Consider the following 19,153-nt stretch of genomic DNA (forward strand, 5'->3'; position numbering starts at 1 on the left):
GGGTTGCAAATAATTCCCTGGAACATTTACTTTTGCTTACATTTTGTTGAAACACCAGTTAATGTAAGAAAACACAATGAATACGTCAAAGGAAATCCTGATTGGTTGAGTGCAGAATAACTCCTGCTGATCAGGCAAAAAAAATATCATATTACTGTATATATAAATAGAATTTACTTACATCTTAGATTTGGCATCACGGGATACCTTAAGCTTAACTTCAAAATAAGATAACAGCAGAATTGACTTTCACACAAAAAAAGAAAACAAAAACTCAATGATTAGTTGCACTTGTTTAATAATTCATCCAATCATATCTTGGATGGACATATCTTCTTGATATGCGACTGTTGAAAAGAGTGTCAGCGTTCCTCTCTGGGATGCAGTTGTCAGTGGCAGTTGCGCTAAAAATTACAAAAACATTAACATCCACAGTTATTACATGGCACGTCAAGAGGTTTAACTCTTTGCAGAAACATCCACAGCACATTATTTATTCTGCTCACCTGACAAACATAATCCACATTAAGGTACTTTGGAAGAGCATCGCAGTTCTGAGGGTTTCCCAGCGTTTTAGCGACGGCTTTAATATTACACACTTTTGTCTTGTTACACCTGTGGATAGATTCAAAAGAAAAACATTAAATCAAAAATAAATTCCACATTGAAAAATACACCAGCAATTTTGATCCACTGACTCGTCGTAATGATACAGAGAGAAGTGTTACTACTGCTACTCTTCTGTTTACTTGACACAATTATTATTGTATAACAGAAAAATGACATTCAAGACAAAACACAGTTTTGTACAAATACCTTATTCCCTTTGCCACAACTGAAAAGCTTTTGTCTTATGATTAAATACGCACGTCTTTCTGACGTATGCATCAGCTGTGTAACTTGTACAGAATGTCATCTTGGTAGGGGTGTTGTTGCAGGTTGTCTCATCATGACGTCCAAAATAGGCTTTGATAACCTTTATGCATCCTTTGTCTGAGGGAGATGAAGACAAATGTGTAATAATATGGATAAGACTCACTCAAGCTGAAATAACCAGTTAAGAGTAGTGTTGGGTACTGAAGTCTGTACTCGAGACAACGTAACCCCTGCAGCTTGTTCAAGTCACAGGGAGTCATGGCAATGGCAAGCTGAAAGCGGGCACAAGTGGGGTTATACATTTTAAATTGTATAACACCCTTCTAACACTTCGAATCTGTAGAAACACCTGATTGGAGACAACATGTATCTGTGTTTGATAACCTGAAAGTTGAATCCCCAAGCCGCCAGGAAGAAGGAAATTTGCATAATGCCCAAAAAGTGGAATTGCGACATCACGTGATCCACAAGGGCCCAAAAAGTTTTTTTCCCCACAAGCTTACATTGTGAATGAAGCGGCTGTGGATACATTTTTCAGAGTTTTGCTTGCAAGTCCCCCTCAGCAAAGACAGCTAACGTTAGCATGGCTGTGACACCTTTATGTAATTAATTAGCTAGTCGGGCAGGCTGTTGGTGGAAAGAATTGTTTTTTATTTCACTATCTAGGTCGACATTAGCTTGGAATTCTTACTAACATTAGGCAGCACTCCAAAATCCAGAAAGTTTGGATGTGTTTTTTACAACAGAAATTACATTGTTGTTAAAGACGAAGTACAAATGTTGAACAACTTCATCAAATCATCTTATGACTGTCTGATTTCTCACACCACGCTACAGTCTGCTCACATATAGCCACTAAAAAACTGCCTAATACATGTACATTTCTACAAATTGTTTAACGGGGCCCCTTTAACTAAACCACACCATTGTATTGAGTATATTCCATTTATGTTATTTTATCGGTGCTTGACATGTCATAGCTTGCAATGAAGGATACTACCTGTATTGCAATATGACATGGTAAAGTATGTTGAGTCAACGCATCTTTTCATTCACAATCTAACTATAAAGCTTCCACTGACAACTTCATGAAGGAAACATATTTACAATTATATATGTATATATATATATATATATATTTATATATATATATATATATATATATATATATATATATATATATATATACGTATAGACTATATTATGTTATACAAATGTACATTTTAATGTCTCCAACCTTTATGTGTTTCAAAAACCACAGATCTATATTTGATCAAAAAAGATTTCCTGCTGTAAATCTGAATTATAACATTTTACACTAGATTTGTGTAACATATCCTGCCGATTCTCAGGATAAAAGTGTATTTATCAAGAACATCATGAAGAGATTTGTGATCCTTTTCCAATAGCCAAACATTTCCGTGCAGACAGGATTACAGACACATTCTTACCACACTTCATCTGGGCATCCCGTCCTTCACAGGCAACAGCGTTATACACATCTGTCAAAACATCAGGATATAAGGTGAGATCTCACGGCACCTTCACTGACATCTGCAGAATCAAAATACCTACACCAGAAAGTTATTTAGTGTGTTAAAAGTACTCACCAGCTCTGTTTTTGTGGCAGTTGTAGTGGACCTGAATAAACTGTGTTTTTGGGTCACCGCAATTTGGTTTAAACATCCTCGCATTGGGCTTGGACTTTATATACAGTTAGGTAGATTGGTTTCCAAACTGGAGGTCAGGAACCCTCCACAAGGAAAAAACAAGATAAACCTAAGAAGCTATTGGATGATTTCTTCATATTATTTGGAATTTTTAAGAATCTTTGCTTTTTTTTGTGCAGTGTTTGCAATTTGACCTCTTCCGGCCTCAATGACCATTAAAACCATTGTAAAAGTTTGTTTATTAGAACTATTAATAACTTATAGACATAAATCTTTCAATTAACTAACAACAATTGTAAAGTTAAGAATAATTGGTTGGCCGATATATAGAGAGGTTTTGAAATATATGTTGGCTAATATTAAACTTTGTTGTTTAGAGAGTGTGATGCAGAAAAAGATGGTTATGGTGATTTATAATTAATTACATTCCTAGTTAAGTTTACTGTTTCAGTGCACTGAGGTCATTTTTAAAATTACATTTTTCGTTTTCCACATGTGATATATGCTTGATTTGAGTTTACTAAATGTAACTTTTGCTCCAACACAGTCCACAAGATGAACATCCACAATAAAGTAAAAAAAACAAAACTCTTACATCAGCTTGAACCAAGTCTGCAACCTGCGTTGGAAGCAGTTCATTCTAGGGGTCTGGGTACGCTTGTTTCTGGCCGCGCAGATTTTAGTGCTTTGGGAACCATGGTTTATGTACCATATGTCAATCTTAGATCCTTCAGCTGAACAGACAAAAAAATGGATGAATAAAGTAAAGCAGAAACAATGTGTGAAGGACTGAGAGGGAAGAAAGCAACCTGAAGTCTGAGAGAATAAGGACGGTGGTGAGAATGACGGCATTTCGTAATTTTTTTAAAATCTCAATAAATAACAGAATACATACGACATCCCAGCTCGTTGTTAACTCCAGGACATGCGATATCGACTCTGAGTCCTGCAGAAAAAAAGAAGGGGTAGATGTAGAAGTGCTTTAGTTGACAAACATCAGCGCTTACCTTGCTGTTTATTCACATTTTCCTCTACTATTTGCATATTTCTGGTGAGTGGATGAATGATTTGATTACTTCAGTAAATTTCTTGACATTGAAAAAGTTAAGTTGAACAAGAAACCGATTTAAACAAAATCAAACAATTCAAGGAAATGCAAGATCGTAGAAATTGTAATAACTTACCGGCAGTGATGTGCACAGTCGCAGTCGCCCCCCCCTCGTGGCCCAATTGTTGACAAACGCGCGCTAAAGTGCCCTCTTGGGAGCCAAAAAAGCATGCCAAAGTGCCCTCTTGGTTGGCAAAAACACTAAACACTAAACTGCCCCCTTGGCTGGTTAAAACATGATAAACTGCCCTCTTGGGAGCCAAAACACGTGCTAAAGTGCCCTCTTGGGAGCCAAAACACTTGTAAAGTGCCCTCTTGGGAGCCAAAACGTGCGCTAAAGTGCCCTTCTTTTCGCCCCTGCCCTTCAAAAAGTCTATGCACGCCACTGCTTACCGGTAATTGCCGGAGACCAATTGGCAGTCAGGACTGAAAGATCCAGAACAATTAAACAAGGGCATTGATTCAATAAAGAGCTTAATAAAATAATTAAGTTACTCTTACAAATTAGTGTCCGACCGATAATAATAGCCGATATTAAAGGGGGTGCAATCACCGATAGCCGATATGCAACCGATATAGTGAGTTTTTTAGCTGGAATGAAAACAGGCCTTGGATTGTGCATAGATTTTGCACCGATATGATTATGCAATAGTACAGTCACAGTGACAGTAGTACAGGCAGATGTTTTCTTAAACCAGTGTCTTTATTCAAGACTTTTAACATTCAACAGCCTTCTTTAAATCACATTTAACATTTGAACTTGTTCAGTCAAGCTGAGAAAAAGTGCAGATTGGCACACAAACAAAAATAAAATAAATAATGTAGCAGAACTGACGGCACAGCGACCTCAGCTGCCTACAGCTGCTGCTGTAATTGTTTTAAACAAAGACGAAAACAGCGCTTGATTGCTGAAAGGCAAAGCCCGTGTGGCGCTGGCAGCAGCCACAAATAAGAGACACCAGCGTTGATGAGGAAATGATGCGGCACACTCGTAGCCTTGATGTTAAATATGCCTGACGTTACTTAATTTATTGTGTTATCAAACATAACATATTTACCAATGTAATAGAAAACAAGACAATAAGTGGGTTATTAATTAGTGACATCACTGACCACCTTCCAGTATTCACGGTATATGACAACAATTATAGAATTGGCCTAAGAACCGTCCGACGCGCAGCGGAGGACCGTTGCCTCCGCGAAGTCCATTAACTTCTGTTTATGGACACCTCGAAGGGCATTATCCCGCTTATACCATGGTCACTTGCCAAAGAAATGAAATTCGGACCATTAATTTACATTTTCATGCGTTTTACAATCAAAATATAAAGTTTTTCACAAGCCATAACTTAGTTTCCCTGGTAACGCCTGAGGGTTTGACTAATACCTGGAACAATCATTACTCTCCCATAAGATTCTTATGCAACGGAAGCGTTGTTCACTCCTCCAGTAAATAGGACGGATCATAGATACGACTTGGAACTTCAGATATTCTAGTCCGCTCAGCGATGAGCCAGAAAGCTAACGCTATGCTAGCAAGATTCAAAGTCAATAACATTGCATACGATTGACAAACAGTAAATATAATTTGACAGTATGCTAGCTAACACGATTAGCTAGCTAACCAGTCATGTCATTGTCCCCAAATCAATAGCAAGATTTTCACGAACAAATGACCGGCCGTGTGTAACGTTACTGTGGCCGCAGCCTGAAGTAGAGAGTTGAACAGCGTATTCGCGTAGCAGTAAGTTTAGAGGGGAAGTGAACTTTCTGCAGCTTGTGTGTTACAGTCGCCACCCTGTGGTGTTCAGAGGATAAGACACTGAAGGACTGACAGTCAGACTGCACTCAGTGCTGGAAATAAATTATTAAGATTTGATACGCCAGCTAGCGCATTAATTTACAGCAGTGAACAGTCAATTTGACTGGAACTACTTAGTAGGTGTCCATATATCAGGGGTTAATGGACACCCTGCAGCCAATCAGAATCGAGTATTCCCCCAGACCATGGTATAACTAATATTATAAGATTAAGCAAAAAAGAATACTATAAAAACAAATTAGAAGATAACAGAAACAATATGAAAGGGATATGGTACATGCTAAACAATATTATTATAGATGGTGCTGAACAAAACAATTTACCTAAATATTTTGTTATAAATAATAACAAAAATTATAATATGGATGAGGTGGCAAATAGTTTTAATCAGTTCTTTGTAGATGTTGGTCCTGAGCTAGCAGAAAACGTCCCAAATCCAGGGCCGGATGGAGACTACATGGATAAACTAATAATAAGGAATCCCCACTCAATGTTCCTGAAAGGAATAGAGGAAAATGAAATTATCAACATAGTATAAACGTGTAAAAATAAAGCATTTACAGATTACAATGGCATTGATATGTCATTAATTAAACAGGTCATCGAAGGGGTATCAAAGCCATTAGCACACATCTGCAATTTGTCTTTTCAAACTGGTACATTTCCAAACCAGATGAAATTGCTAAAGTCATTTGCTATATAAAACTGGGAGCAAGCACAACTTTACAAACTATAGACCTGTCTCAATACTGCCACAACTCTCAAAAATATTGGAAAAGCTTTTTAACAATAGAATGGATGCATTTTTGGAAAAACACAAATTATTTTCAGAGAGTCAGTATGGGTTTAGGGTTAACAGATCAACATCACAGACAATAATGGAATCAATAGAGGAAATCACAGATGCAATAGACAACAAAAAACATGCAATGGGAGTATTCATCGATCTTAAAAAAGTGTTTGATACAATTAATCATAACATACTATTCAACAAACTGGAAAAATATGGGATAAGCGGACTGGTATTAGACTGGATAAAGAGTTATTTGAAAGGACGGCAACAGTTTGTAAAGTTGGGTAATCACTGCTCGAGATATTTGGACATTGCTTGCGGGGTCCCCCAGGGGTCAGTATTGGGCCCCAAATTGTTTATCCTGTATATCAATGATATGTGTAAAGTATCTAGGTGGTTAACATTGGTCAATTTCGCGGATGACACAAATATTTTTGGTTCAGGAGAAAACATTAAACAAGTGGAAACAGTTATAAACGAGGAAATGAAAAACTAAAGACATGGTTTGACTGGAATAAATTATCATTAAATGTAAGTCAGACTAAGTTCATGTTGTTTGGCAAATGCATATGGAACACAAAGGTGCGAATAGAATTAGATGGGGTTGAAATTGAAAGGGTGCATGAAAACAGATTTCTTGGGGTCATAGTAGATGACAGACTGAGTTGGAAACCACACATCAAACATGTTCAGTCCAAAGTTTCAAGAAGCATTGCAGTCATACACAAAGCAAAATAATTACTGGATCATAATTCTCTTCGCACACCCTACTGTTCACTGGTCTTGCCATATATACATTACTGCGCTGAGATTTGGGGAAACACTTACAAAACCTCATTATGGTCACTTACTATCCTGCAGAAAAAAGCAATAAGGACTATTCACAAGGTCAGCTACTTGGAACATACAAATCCACTTTTTATACAATCAAAACTACTGAAATTCACTGACATTGTATCTTACCAAACAGCAATTATCATGTACAAGGCAAAAAACAGACAATTACTAGAAAATATACAAAATGTATTTAGAAATCCTGAGGAAGGTTATCAATTAAGAGGCGAACATAACTTCAAAAGATTAAACAGACGAACAACCTTGAAAAGTTTCTGTATATCTATTTCTGGTGTCAAGCTATGGAACAACCTGAGTGAGGAACTCAAGCAAAGTCCAAATATCAACCAGTTCAAGAAAATGTACAAACACATGTTATTTAGCGGGTACAATGGATAATGGTCATTAATGATTATTGGTGATTATCACTTATTAATTGATGTGGCATGGTGATGAGAGGCAGAGAATGTGAACGTGTGTGTATGTGTGTATGTATGTATGTGTATTTTTGTGTGTATGTATATATACGTATATAAACGCATGTATATGTGGGTGTGTATATGTGTATGTAGATATATATATTAATTTCATTTAGACAAAGGGGTGAGAGCTAACAAGCTATGCTTCTTCTCACTCCTTTTCGAATATGTCATTTATTGTACTTTTTATCATTATTATTTTGCTTCCTCAAAATCTTCATTTCCATATTATGTTGTGTAAATAATTTGTTAAATAGCAATCAGGAAGCCGTGTTCCATTTTGCATATTCGAAATAAAAATAATAAAAAAAAATAAAAAAAACAGACGTTGCCAACGTTTCGGCCTGGAGGTCTTCATCAGGGCAAAATAACAAAGCAAAGTGACGGAGTTTAAATAGATGCGGGTGGCGAGTTGATGCGGTGGTTGTGTCCACACACCCGGGTTTGTTTATGTGACTAAAGGGGACATTTCGGCGCAGGAGGGAGCGGAGCGTGAATGCGATCTCCTTCAACCATGCACAGAAAAGGGGAATGATAGGAAAGGTTTTTCTAATGTATTGAGAAACAATGCCCAGGTCAGCAATGCATGCCAAAAAACATGTCGTTCATTCGTCCCCTCCATAAACCAACCCAGCTGTGGACACACACAATCAAACCAAGCCAAAATGACGACGATAAAATAAAAGTGATCCCGCGTCATGTCGGGGAGACTAGTGCTTACTTGGTTCAATCCTTTTAGCATTGTATTTGTATTAAACTGTACCCTTCGGTGCTTTATTGCAGACTTTTAATAACATATTCAATCAATCAAAAGTTACTATAGCAAGCGTGTAGTGGGGAGTGTTCCGCGTTGTCTCACAAACATGGGGAAATGAACACAGGACAATCCAGTCCACAATTATACAGCAATGGCATGTCATGTGTTGGGCTGTTTTTACTGTTTTGCTGCTCAAACATGTACTGTGCCCTTCATTATGCTAACGTCACTCATGTAGGCTAATGCTACTACTGAACATCTGCAATGATATGAAAATTGCCTCGCAGTTATTAATTACACAGGGGATCTTGGCCGGGGATACTTTTGAAAGGGGCAATGAAATGTGGCCTATAATTGTTGTTCCATGATGTTTTCATGTTTACAGTTACTTTTTTCATGAACTAACTTACCGTGGCTTGTGGATAAGGGGGAAAAGTCCGCTGGTTGATCGGCTGACTGGTCGGGAGGTTTCGTGGTGTAGAGTAGGGGAGGGACTTCACTGAAGTGTTAGCTGAGCCGTCTCTGGCTGAGCTCAGCGCACCCCACTGGACAAAATAAATCACCAGCGCATGCTTTTGTCATTGTCACACTTTTTTTTCTATTGGCTCAACATTTCACCGATACGATAGAACCCCCGATAGAAATTGGGCTGTTCTATCAGGCCCCGATATATCGGTGGCTGATAATTGGTCGGTCACTACTAGCTACCATTAAGCAACAGCTAACTTTAGCATTCAGCCACCTTCCGCCTAACTGTTTGGTAGTGTTGCTCGATGCAGTCGGCATATAGAACACAGATGTATGACATAATCCCAGCAGTCAGGCTTACCACCCTGAGCACGTCAGAACAATACTGACCACCATGTGAATATGGTCTATGGCCTGTATGCCTCTTCTCTATAACTATTTCCCTTGTGTTGCTTTTATATACTGTATGATTCCTAACAAGCGTAATTATTTATTAGAAACTACTCATGTTGCTGCCTTGACAAGGACTAACTGGAAGAAGAGCTCTTGAATCTCAGTAGGACCTTTCTGGCTAAATAAAGGATAAATACAATCAACTGTCTCTGCAACTCAGCAGCAATAAGTGTTTTTTAAACAAGAAAAAATGATTTGACTTTTATATCAGTCGACATATTGACAGATATGAACATTTTCATCATTGTTACATTTTTGGCAATATTGCCCAGCCACGTGAAGGGTTCGTGACATTGTGTGTATGTGTGTGCGTTGCAATGCATGAACGCAGGAACTGACATTGTGAGATTTTTTTCAGTGATTTTATTTACGTCAAGAGAAGGCATTTGACCAAATAAAAACAGGATTAAGGTTCCATATGCATCTACCTTTTGGCGACTGTACACATAATACATCGTGACAGTATTTTTCAGCATGGAACTAGACAGGGGTTCCCCTCTCTTCTCATTATTATTCTAATTTCACTTACACATAGTAAAAACATTTATTTGCAAAGTGGTTTCACAAAAGCTCACTAAAGTGCCTTTACTCCTGATACAGTTGCATTAATTGATCTGTATGAGCTGTCATATATTCTGAATCACAGCAGATTTGAAATTTGACTCATTTAAAATGTATTAAACTTCCTTTGCATCACTCAGTGACCTTAACATTATTAAAATGTATTATATCCCAACTTCTTGTTGAACTTATCAAAAATCTGTTTACAATGATCAACTTACCAGTAGACCAGTAGTGGTCTGACTTTCTTTAAGGGCTGGGCAATATATGTGATATTAATCTGTTGTTATAATTTACATCCAGTCAGTGCATGCTGCTTGACCTCCTCCATGCCGGAACAAGTAGGTTTGTATATGTCAGTCTCACACTCTGGTTCTGTGGGCCAGTACTCAATCCAGGTTTTCTCTCCGAGTACATACTGAAATCTGACGATAACAAAGGGAAAAACACATGGGGTCTTTGTGTGGTCTTTAACATACTGGGTGGCTGTGGCTCAGGATAGAGCCAGCGTCTTGTAGGTCACTGGTTGAATTCCCCTGGTCTACATGTCAAAATATCCTTGGGCAAAATACTGAACCCAAAACTGTTCCCCTGCTGGTCAGCACCTTGCATGGCAGCCACCGCCATCGGTGTATGAATGTATGAATAACTGTAAGTTGCTCTGGACAGAAGAGTCTGCTAAATCCCCTAAAGGTAAAAGAAAAAACCTCCCACAAAAACCGTGCCTTTAATCACCCTGACTGACTTCAATTCAAAAGCAGTAAAACATACATAGTTCAGATGGAGCCAATATTATGATGGGATGCACTAACACCACACATGCACATTCACTCAAAGAACAAACTTACGAATCATCTTGGTGATCTCTGTAAATATCGTCGGATGTCCCCATGAGAAGGTAGGTTTTTCCTTCTTTCAGATCTAAAGACGCCCTACAGTGCTGATAACTGAGGAATGAACGCGTTTGATTTTGTCCATCCTGGAGAACCACACGCTCACTTCCTGAGATTAAAATATAGAACAAGAGAGATTAGATGCTTGAGGATTAAATGCATCACTAGAGGTGCATATCCACATATAAATTAAATCTCATTTAAAAACATGGTTCAACATTTAGTAAATAAGAAGTTACAGCCAGCAGCTGGCTAACTTAGCTTAACATGAAGACTGGAAACATTTAGCTCGACTCTGTCCAAAGATAACAAATCTAAACTTGTTTGTTTAACGCATACAAATAATTAACTTTTGGGGCATCCTTGTCGCTCTGTTAAAATAGCATGCACCCCACGTACAGAGGCTGCAGGGTTTGAATCCGAACTGTGGCCCACTGCTGCATTTCATCCCCCATTTCCTATCATCTCTATAATCGCCTTAATAAAGCCATTGGAAATCACAATTCACCATTCATGGGTGGTTATGTTTGGACTATTTCGTGGTCAGGACCAGTAAATTAGTTGAGTGTCCACTGGTTATCTGTGATGGAGTCTAGCTCGCAGCAAGCGACAGCTTTTTAATGTAGGTAATGTAAAATATGTGAATGGTGTCATCTTCTCATCTACAGTATCTTTCTGCAAATAAGGAAAAAAATGTGTTTTCTAAAATGTCAAACGTTTCCTTTGGAATGACCAAGAATTTTTATTTCTAAATGGAAACATTGTTGGCCATAATATTTCAGGAAGAGACCAAAAATTGAGACGTCACCTTCCTCTTCATAGCACCTTAGAAACACTTAAGGGAAAACATAAGGGGATAGTACATATAAGACAGTTCAAACATGAATACCCACCTTCCTTGATGACATCCAGTACTTGCATGGTGTAAATATCAGTGGACTGACTGTCTTTTAATTTTTCCAGCCTCACTTTGTACACTGAAGAGAGACAAGTTGCAGACTGTTAGCTCACTTGCTCCCTTGCTTAACTCTCTGAAGCATTGTTTTTGTATAATAGTACTCAATAAATAAATGCAGATCATTTACACTCTTACCAAAATCTGTTTTGCTGGTCTCTGTACTTTCACAGACCTTAGCTGTGCGCTCTTCATTGCTGATTTTGCCCTTCTTCTGCTTTGTGCAGTCCTCTGGAAGTGTACAATAGTGTTAGGGTTAATATAATTAATAGTGATTGAATAAGCGGATGTGATGTTGATGGATAAGGGCGGCATTATATAAGTTACATTTGGGTATGTTATGGTAAATGGACTTTCACAGACACATTCATACACTGATGGCAGAGGCTTCCATGCAAAGTGCCTATTGCACATCAGGAGCAATTTGGGGTGTAGTAACTTGCTTAAGGACACTTTGACATGCAGCTCAGCTCAGCCACAAGGAGCTGGGATTTGAGCCAGCGACCTTCCTATCACTAGACAACCCGCCCCCAATGAGTTATGAGTTATCCTTTAGCTCAACACAGTTCCATGACAATCTCCGTCACCAGATGTTAAACTGGCGCTTTACTGGTGGCATATAGAAAGATAAGATTAGTTTACCCATCAGAAGGAGCTCTATTTCTGAGAATACAGCTGTATATTACCCTCTGAGCAGCTTTCTAGACTGAGAGAATGTAATCCTGGGGATGTCATCATGTCTGACCATTATTTTTAGCAATACCAGCTGCTTGGCTCTAATGATGGCATTTTATTTCTATTGATCTGTCAGTGGCTCAACCACTTTGGTCCAGACTAACATCTCAACAAGTAATTGTTATATTTTTATGACTATGGTAGAGATGGGATCAGTTCTAATAATTTAGGTAATGCCCTGACCTTTCCTCTTAAGCAACCAACAGGTTGACACTGACCAGTCTCTATTTGATGGATAGCAATATAATTCAGTTCAGACATTAATGTTCAGGGTACTTTGTAATCACCTCTGACTTTTGTCATGCCATCATTGTTTAAATAACTTAATTTGGGCATCATTTTAAAATAAGATGGTGACACGATACTGTCAAGTTGTTAGTATTGCCATAACACATTTAGCTTAACGTGATGCTGTGCATAGGTACAGCCTCTCAGAGCCAATGCTATGCAAATAAACTCTTAGTTCTTTCAGCTTTAGGTCACCCAATATTGATAAGGTACATTAATAAACTGCTGCAGTTTATAGACAGTGCAGGACAATAAGCTTAACAACCAATTCTTTACCTCTATGAAGTACAACGTTGGTATTCTGATTATGTGTTTGTTAAAAAATTCCAGAAGTAACGCATTTATGTTAGCAGAAGATACATTAGGTCATCAGATAGACATCATCCTGTTTACCTTCAGCACATGTGCATTCATCTCCTCTACAAAGCCGCAGGAGCTCTCCAGCTACCCTCTCTGGACGGTAGAATTTCACACAAGGTGTCTCTGAAATTGGGGAAAAACAGATATATGAACAACATCTAACTAATATGGAATGAATCTCTGTCTGTATCTGTGTCTCTCCCTTGATCTTTCTAGACAATTACTCTTCCTACTGACTTCACATTTGGTGGGTGTAATGCTTATGACCCAGGGAAATGCAGTATTGAGTGTAAAGCTGTTTGGATGAGCAGTTCTCGAAAAAGCTGAGATTAGAAATACAGTCAGTTGCCAAGAAAACGTCACCTGACAGCATGGTGAGAATGCAGCTAACGTAGGCAAGTTATGTTACATAGGAATACATTGAATTGATCTGTTTAAGGGACCAAAAGTACCAGGATAGTTTTAGGTAAAGATCATGATTAATTAGCATGTTAATTATGGAGTACAATAATTCTGTAAATAATGTAGGTAAGTACTAGTTGACAATGGACGTAGGTTGAAGAACGACAAAGTCCAGGTAGGAAGGAGACTTGGGTTTGTTTCCCATGTGAAACCAAGCCTTTTTAACCAAAACCACAGTCTTTGTGTTTGACTTTTCTCGAGAAATAGAAATGTACTGTTGAGTGAATGCTTAGCTGAAAAGATATCGATGTACTGTTTACATATCATCTGAGTACACTGTGTCAGTTTCAGTTCTCGTGATTAAAGAATGTTTCTTCAGGGGGAGCTGACTTAAGTTTATTGATTCAAGTTTATAAAAAACTTGCTCTGTCAGTAATTTTGATCAAAAGCTGGATTCGGAGGCTGTTCTGTAAATTGACCATATTCCCACAGCAGCCATTTTCCTCTGACACAGCTGTGTTCAAGATTGCAAGCTGTTTAAACAGGGAGTCTGAAAAATTGTTTTAATTTCACTACTTCCAGATTGATCAGCAACTAAAAAGAATGGAAAATGAAAATCCAGAGGGACAATAGCTTCTGATAGACAACAGCTAATGTTAGCATTCAACCACTTTTTAGCTAATATTACTGTTTGATAGTGTTACACAACACAATAGGAAATGATAGTGTTAACCGGATGTTATATTGTTTCAGTGACTTCCTGTCTGATCTCTGCTGAATTCAGCTGAATTGCTGAGTCGTGCTCCGGAAAAAATAGAATCCCTGCGTATCTGATCCGGAGGGCTCCGGACGGCCGGAGCTGGGACAGAGTAGATATGCAGTGCAGCAGACCCGGTGGAAGTTAACACATGGACTAAAATGAAACCTATCAGCCCCGCTGCCGTGGCGGAGCTGTGAAAGGTGGAATCAAGGCGTAATAAAAGCACAACCATCATCAGTAACTTTCAGTATCTGATCTGCCGTCATGGCAGACAAAAAGTGTTGATCCCCGAGTGCGACCTAACAGGCAGGCTTGAGGAGCGTTCCACCATTACTCTGCTGCCTGTTAGGTCGACACTTTTTGTCTGCCATGACGGTGGCACGCTGGAGTTGCTACTGCTAACGTGAGTTGTCCAAAAACTTTCTTTTTAGCAAACTCTGTGTACACAAACAAACAAAATGTTCTCAATGCTCGTGTTCACAAGTAGAGACCCTGGTGATACTATGAGCAAAGTTTCGTGTTGTGTCGAGCATTCTTAATGTTTTAAAAATAGAGATTTTGATGCTAGCGTAAAAGTGCCCCTGCACCCCATTGAAAATTAGCTTGCCCAAAAACGAAACTACGGTAAATCTTAAAAGTGCCTCTTTCGTCGTAATTATGCTTTTGCATGATGGTTTGACTCATATTCAATCACAAATAAAGCCTTGGTTGCTTTTTGGCGAGAGTTTCACTTTAATCCATTATCCATTCTACTCTCGCGTTACTCACGGTCATAGTACTCATAGACAGACACAGCAGCTGGTTGTAAGACACCCACGTCAAACTTCTGATGGATCCTAAATGTAATCTCTTCTGGTCGTTTGTGAGAAACCTATAGAGAAGTGTAAAGAAAAGGTGAGATAAAGAGAGAAGGAACACAGCAGAGAGAACAAATGTAAAGGAAGCAGACACTGATGTCTTACCTTGTCCAGGTAGATGATGAGAGAGCCTCTTTCTGATAGGACTGTGTTCATCTCATAATTTGCAATTGTGCGGGCATGTCCTTTGGACAACTACACACACACACACACACACACACACAAACAGACACACATCAGAAAACACATCTCATTTCTTCACTTTTGAACCACATGTGGGTATTGCCTGCATTAGTAAGAGCTCTTACTAAGTTCAGGTCGTCTGTGTTTGCGGTGAAGCCAGTTAACAAACCAATATCCAAGATAGACATGGTTGCATCACGCATGTCCTTATACCTGCACAGAAAATGGACAACATAATCGAGATCAATTTTGGCCAGCTGGAATAGGTGTGAAAGCTCAATCAGAACAAGCATATTTTTCAGATTCAAATACAGTATGACATGGGGGTGGATAACAGGGCAGGACAATTTAAAAGGACGTGAATAACAACAATAAGAAACAGAAAGGCAAGGAAGTAAAGCAATGTAGGGGCCTTTCTGGATTCAACAACATTGGGCCTCATGCGCAACATTTTCTATTCAGATAGTTAGACTTATTGATTGTACTCACAAAACATCTATTCTCAGTTTATAGCTCTTCATGTCATCATCATTTCTATCTGTAGGAGAAAAAGATTTGATCCGCATTTAGTTTGTTTTTTCTCATAAAGCAAAAAACAAATACATGGCAGGTAGATGGATAAGCAGCAGGAAAAACAGACATAAAGACAAGAAAAAAAAATGACCAGGCTTTTTTCCGTGGAGGTCAAAGTCTGACACTTGATGGTAAGCGATAATTAGTTGAAGAGCCCAAAAATGTCAATTTTACCTTTACCAACAGAGTGGTTTTTAGTTTCATGTTTTGAAATCAGTGTTTTAATTTTTTTTTACACCATAACCATCTGGTGGGCCCAGTCTGCCAATTTTGGCCTGCAGGCAACACCTTTGTCAGAAGAAGACAGAGGCAATCAGACAAGCCGTAAAAATTACAACAAACAACAAAGTTACCTTGGATGAGCTGCACTGACACGTTAAACTTCTGACAGTCACTCTCTTTTTCAGTAGGCAGGGTGTAATAAAGAGACACCATCTATGACATAGATAAAGTGCATTTTAAATTGTGAAAAGCTAACATACACAATATACATTTCTATATTTTTAAATCTCCTCAGAATCACTTTAATAATTCTAGGACTGAATACCCAAATTTAATATCACAATATTTTTGAACAAATAATTTTGAATCAATAGCAACAATATTGTACGGATGGCTATCGGTACTTTCACAAAGTATTAATACAGTGACATTTTTGATCAGTGATGCCCAGCCGTAATCTGTCTTGATTATACAGTCCACGCACGAGGTAAAAAAAATGCTTTCGACTTAATTTGTGATTTAAAGAGGACACATGAATAAATAATAAATCTCAGAACAAAAATATAAGTTACTTACTGTCACTGTTGCTTCTCCTGTGCCTGTGGCAGTCACTGTCACATTCTCATTGATATTATTGATCTGTAGGAATTTGAATATACACATAAACACACACACACACAAACACACACACACACGGGTCAGTAGAAGAAAGATACGGAAAACAACAGGATTGACCACATTAATCAGCTGTTTTCTTTGTGTGTGTGAGTGTGTGTGTTCTCACTCTAGATGTTCTCGTGGTGTAGTGGTTGTCCCTGTTGAAGTTGTACTTCTCAGGTTTTGACCTGCCTGGCAATGAAATGTCCACATTCAGATTATACTCTGGTTCTTTAGCATAAGCCCAGTACTCAGCTACAGCCTGGTACACCATTATAGTAGCCTGGAGAGAAAAACAGTGACATGGACTTAGGTTAACAGGTTATCAGCCCAGATGAACTAAAACGATCTGTGCTAAAAACAGCTAGAGGTGCCTTGTCTGTTACCTGAGTTGATCCATAGCCTCCTCCCACCTTCTGTTGCTTGATGAACCATCTTACGACAGGCTTAGCATCTTCAAGTGCCTTTATTAACAGGAAACAAGTGCATGTGTAAAATGTTATACATTAAAAATTGAGGTAAGTTGTGAATTTGTTAGTTTTACTTTAGAAGGAATTAGCTCATTTAAAAAAGTGTATCACTTCACTGACATTTAGAGGAAGTACCATTTATAAGACAAATGTCACCTTTTGTTTCTAAACCCTCTGCTCTTTTAGTGAGGCAGAATGATGTTCTGTAGTAGGACATCCTGGTGAAACTCAAGTGGGACATGCTCACCTTGACCTTGACCAGAGCAAGAAGAGCGTAAGCTGTGGCCTCCAGTGTGTAAATATGTCCCCTTGGTACTGGCCAGTGGGACGACTCTTAGGACACACACAAATAACTTCAGATTAGTATGCTTTGGCTGGAACAATCTTAATTCACTACTAAGTCCCCACCCCCTTAATCTTAAAATATGAATCCTTAAGAAAAACAAAGAGGAGAAGAGAATGTAGAATGTGTTCTCTTTTGAGAATTTTAACTAATCTTTCTGTCCTTGTAAGTTCATTTGGATTCATGTGAGAGCCCAAAGAATAAATTATTTTATGGCCAAAAACAGATATCAATTATTGGGAGAGATAAAAAAACAAACATGTTTGAACATAAGCGCTTAACATAAACAAGCATGTCTGATAAACATCCCTTATAGAAGTACTTTAGTTGTAAAAAAGTTGTTGGCAACTGAACAGGTTGAGAAATTACACTGTCAGTTCTGGTGGGCGATGTAAATGAGACTTTGTTTAAAAAATAAATGAATAAATAAAACATGTCTGGCATTTTTTTACTCGGTGAACACCGTCTCAAAATTTAGATTGTACCAAATGTTGGCTCTGTTGGGAGCCACAGATGAAGTCGCTCAATTTTGCGCTCATCAGGCACACACCAGCTCTCCATCCCTCACACCAAACTACAAACCTTTGGTGACAGAGCCTTCTGTGTGACAGCCCCCACTCTCTGGAACACTCTCCCAGCTGAAATCCGCAAACAGACTTCTCTGGAGACTTTCAAAAGAGACTTAAAAACCCATCTTTTTAATAAGGCCAATCAGCTCTAGATCCAGCCAAATCAATCAACTTTTCTATTTTTATCTTTTATGTATTTTTTGTTTATCCATTTATTCTTTCTTTTGTTTGTTCCATTTTGTTAAGTGTCTTTGGGTACCCTGAAAGGCGCTATAAAAAATAAATTATCATGATTATTATTATTATTATTATTATTACTAGTGCATTGCCCGTAGGAAGCATGTATTCCTATAGAAAAGTGGGAGGTTAAGTAGCTTTTTCATGGATGGCCAAATGAGGCTGTGTTTGAAGGTGGGACGTCAGGGATACAATTGGCTGTTATTGACTACTTTTGATTATACCATTATATTTCACCTTAAAAACTATTTACCTTGCCTTACTTGGTGTAATTATTTTTAGCACAACCTCACATGTGTGACTGTACAGTTATTTTTTCATTTTTAGGTACTATATTAACACTATGGACCTAAAATCACAAAATAACATAAAATCAGAGTAGAAAAAGTTAGTTTTTTTACTGTGAAAACCACAAATATGTTTAATGAACCAATTGCATTAGTTAAAATGCAAATATAAATTGTTGTTTACTAAATTGGTGCATAAGTTTTTGAAATTTACAAAGTTATGTGTAACTATTTACATTTAAATGCAGGCAATGCCTCAGGCTCCTCAGCTCATTCCTGCCTGTTCCACATTCAGCCGTCTCCTCCTTGGTTTGCCTCACAACACGACTCCACTACTCACTAAACACACCACACCAAACACTACATAACACACTAACTATACACTCCAAACACGCTATATGTCACAAATCTCTCAACTCTCAAAACTCGCTATCTCTGTCGCCGTCTCCAACACATCACTGCTGCTGTCAATCATCCGCCGATGTCCCTCCCACATCTTCCTGTTCCTCAACAACCAAACTTGCTGCTTGGACACTTTCGT

The 19,153-nt window shown here is 38.3% G+C and overlaps 2 protein-coding genes across 2 annotated transcripts in view; both read right to left on the reverse strand.

Annotated features, from left to right (window-relative positions):
* Positions 1–360: 360 nt before the first annotated feature.
* On the reverse strand, positions 361–2,573 carry LOC115576909 (L-rhamnose-binding lectin CSL3-like). The gene is made up of 5 exons (XM_030409542.1): positions 2,487–2,573; positions 2,328–2,378; positions 870–993; positions 507–615; positions 361–404 (listed from the first exon to the last, which is right to left on the reverse strand). The coding sequence occupies exons 1-5, from the start codon at positions 2,560–2,562 to the stop codon at positions 390–392; spliced, it is 375 nt and encodes a 124-aa protein (XP_030265402.1). The 5' UTR covers positions 2,563–2,573; the 3' UTR covers positions 361–389.
* Positions 2,574–9,606: 7,033 nt separating this feature from the next.
* The window catches only part of LOC115576905 (complement C3-like), a 47,056-nt gene continuing 37,509 nt past the window's right edge, over positions 9,607–19,153 (reverse strand). Inside the window, exons 30-43 of the mRNA XM_030409535.1 lie at positions 17,424–17,509; positions 17,093–17,170; positions 16,834–16,989; positions 16,626–16,688; positions 16,181–16,262; positions 15,744–15,792; positions 15,380–15,467; positions 15,177–15,266; positions 14,983–15,085; positions 13,086–13,175; positions 11,808–11,900; positions 11,608–11,691; positions 10,670–10,823; positions 9,607–10,246 (exon numbers count right to left, since the gene is read on the reverse strand). Of these exons, the coding sequence (XP_030265395.1) occupies positions 10,108–10,246; positions 10,670–10,823; positions 11,608–11,691; positions 11,808–11,900; positions 13,086–13,175; positions 14,983–15,085; positions 15,177–15,266; positions 15,380–15,467; positions 15,744–15,792; positions 16,181–16,262; positions 16,626–16,688; positions 16,834–16,989; positions 17,093–17,170; positions 17,424–17,509 (1,355 nt within the window). The 3' untranslated portion in view covers positions 9,607–10,107. The remainder of the gene's footprint in view (positions 10,247–10,669; positions 10,824–11,607; positions 11,692–11,807; positions 11,901–13,085; positions 13,176–14,982; positions 15,086–15,176; positions 15,267–15,379; positions 15,468–15,743; positions 15,793–16,180; positions 16,263–16,625; positions 16,689–16,833; positions 16,990–17,092; positions 17,171–17,423; positions 17,510–19,153) is intronic.

The sequence above is a fragment of the Sparus aurata genome, chromosome 24 (assembly GCF_900880675.1).
Source record: "Sparus aurata chromosome 24, fSpaAur1.1, whole genome shotgun sequence".
In the NCBI taxonomy this organism is placed as follows: domain Eukaryota; kingdom Metazoa; phylum Chordata; class Actinopteri; order Spariformes; family Sparidae; genus Sparus; species Sparus aurata.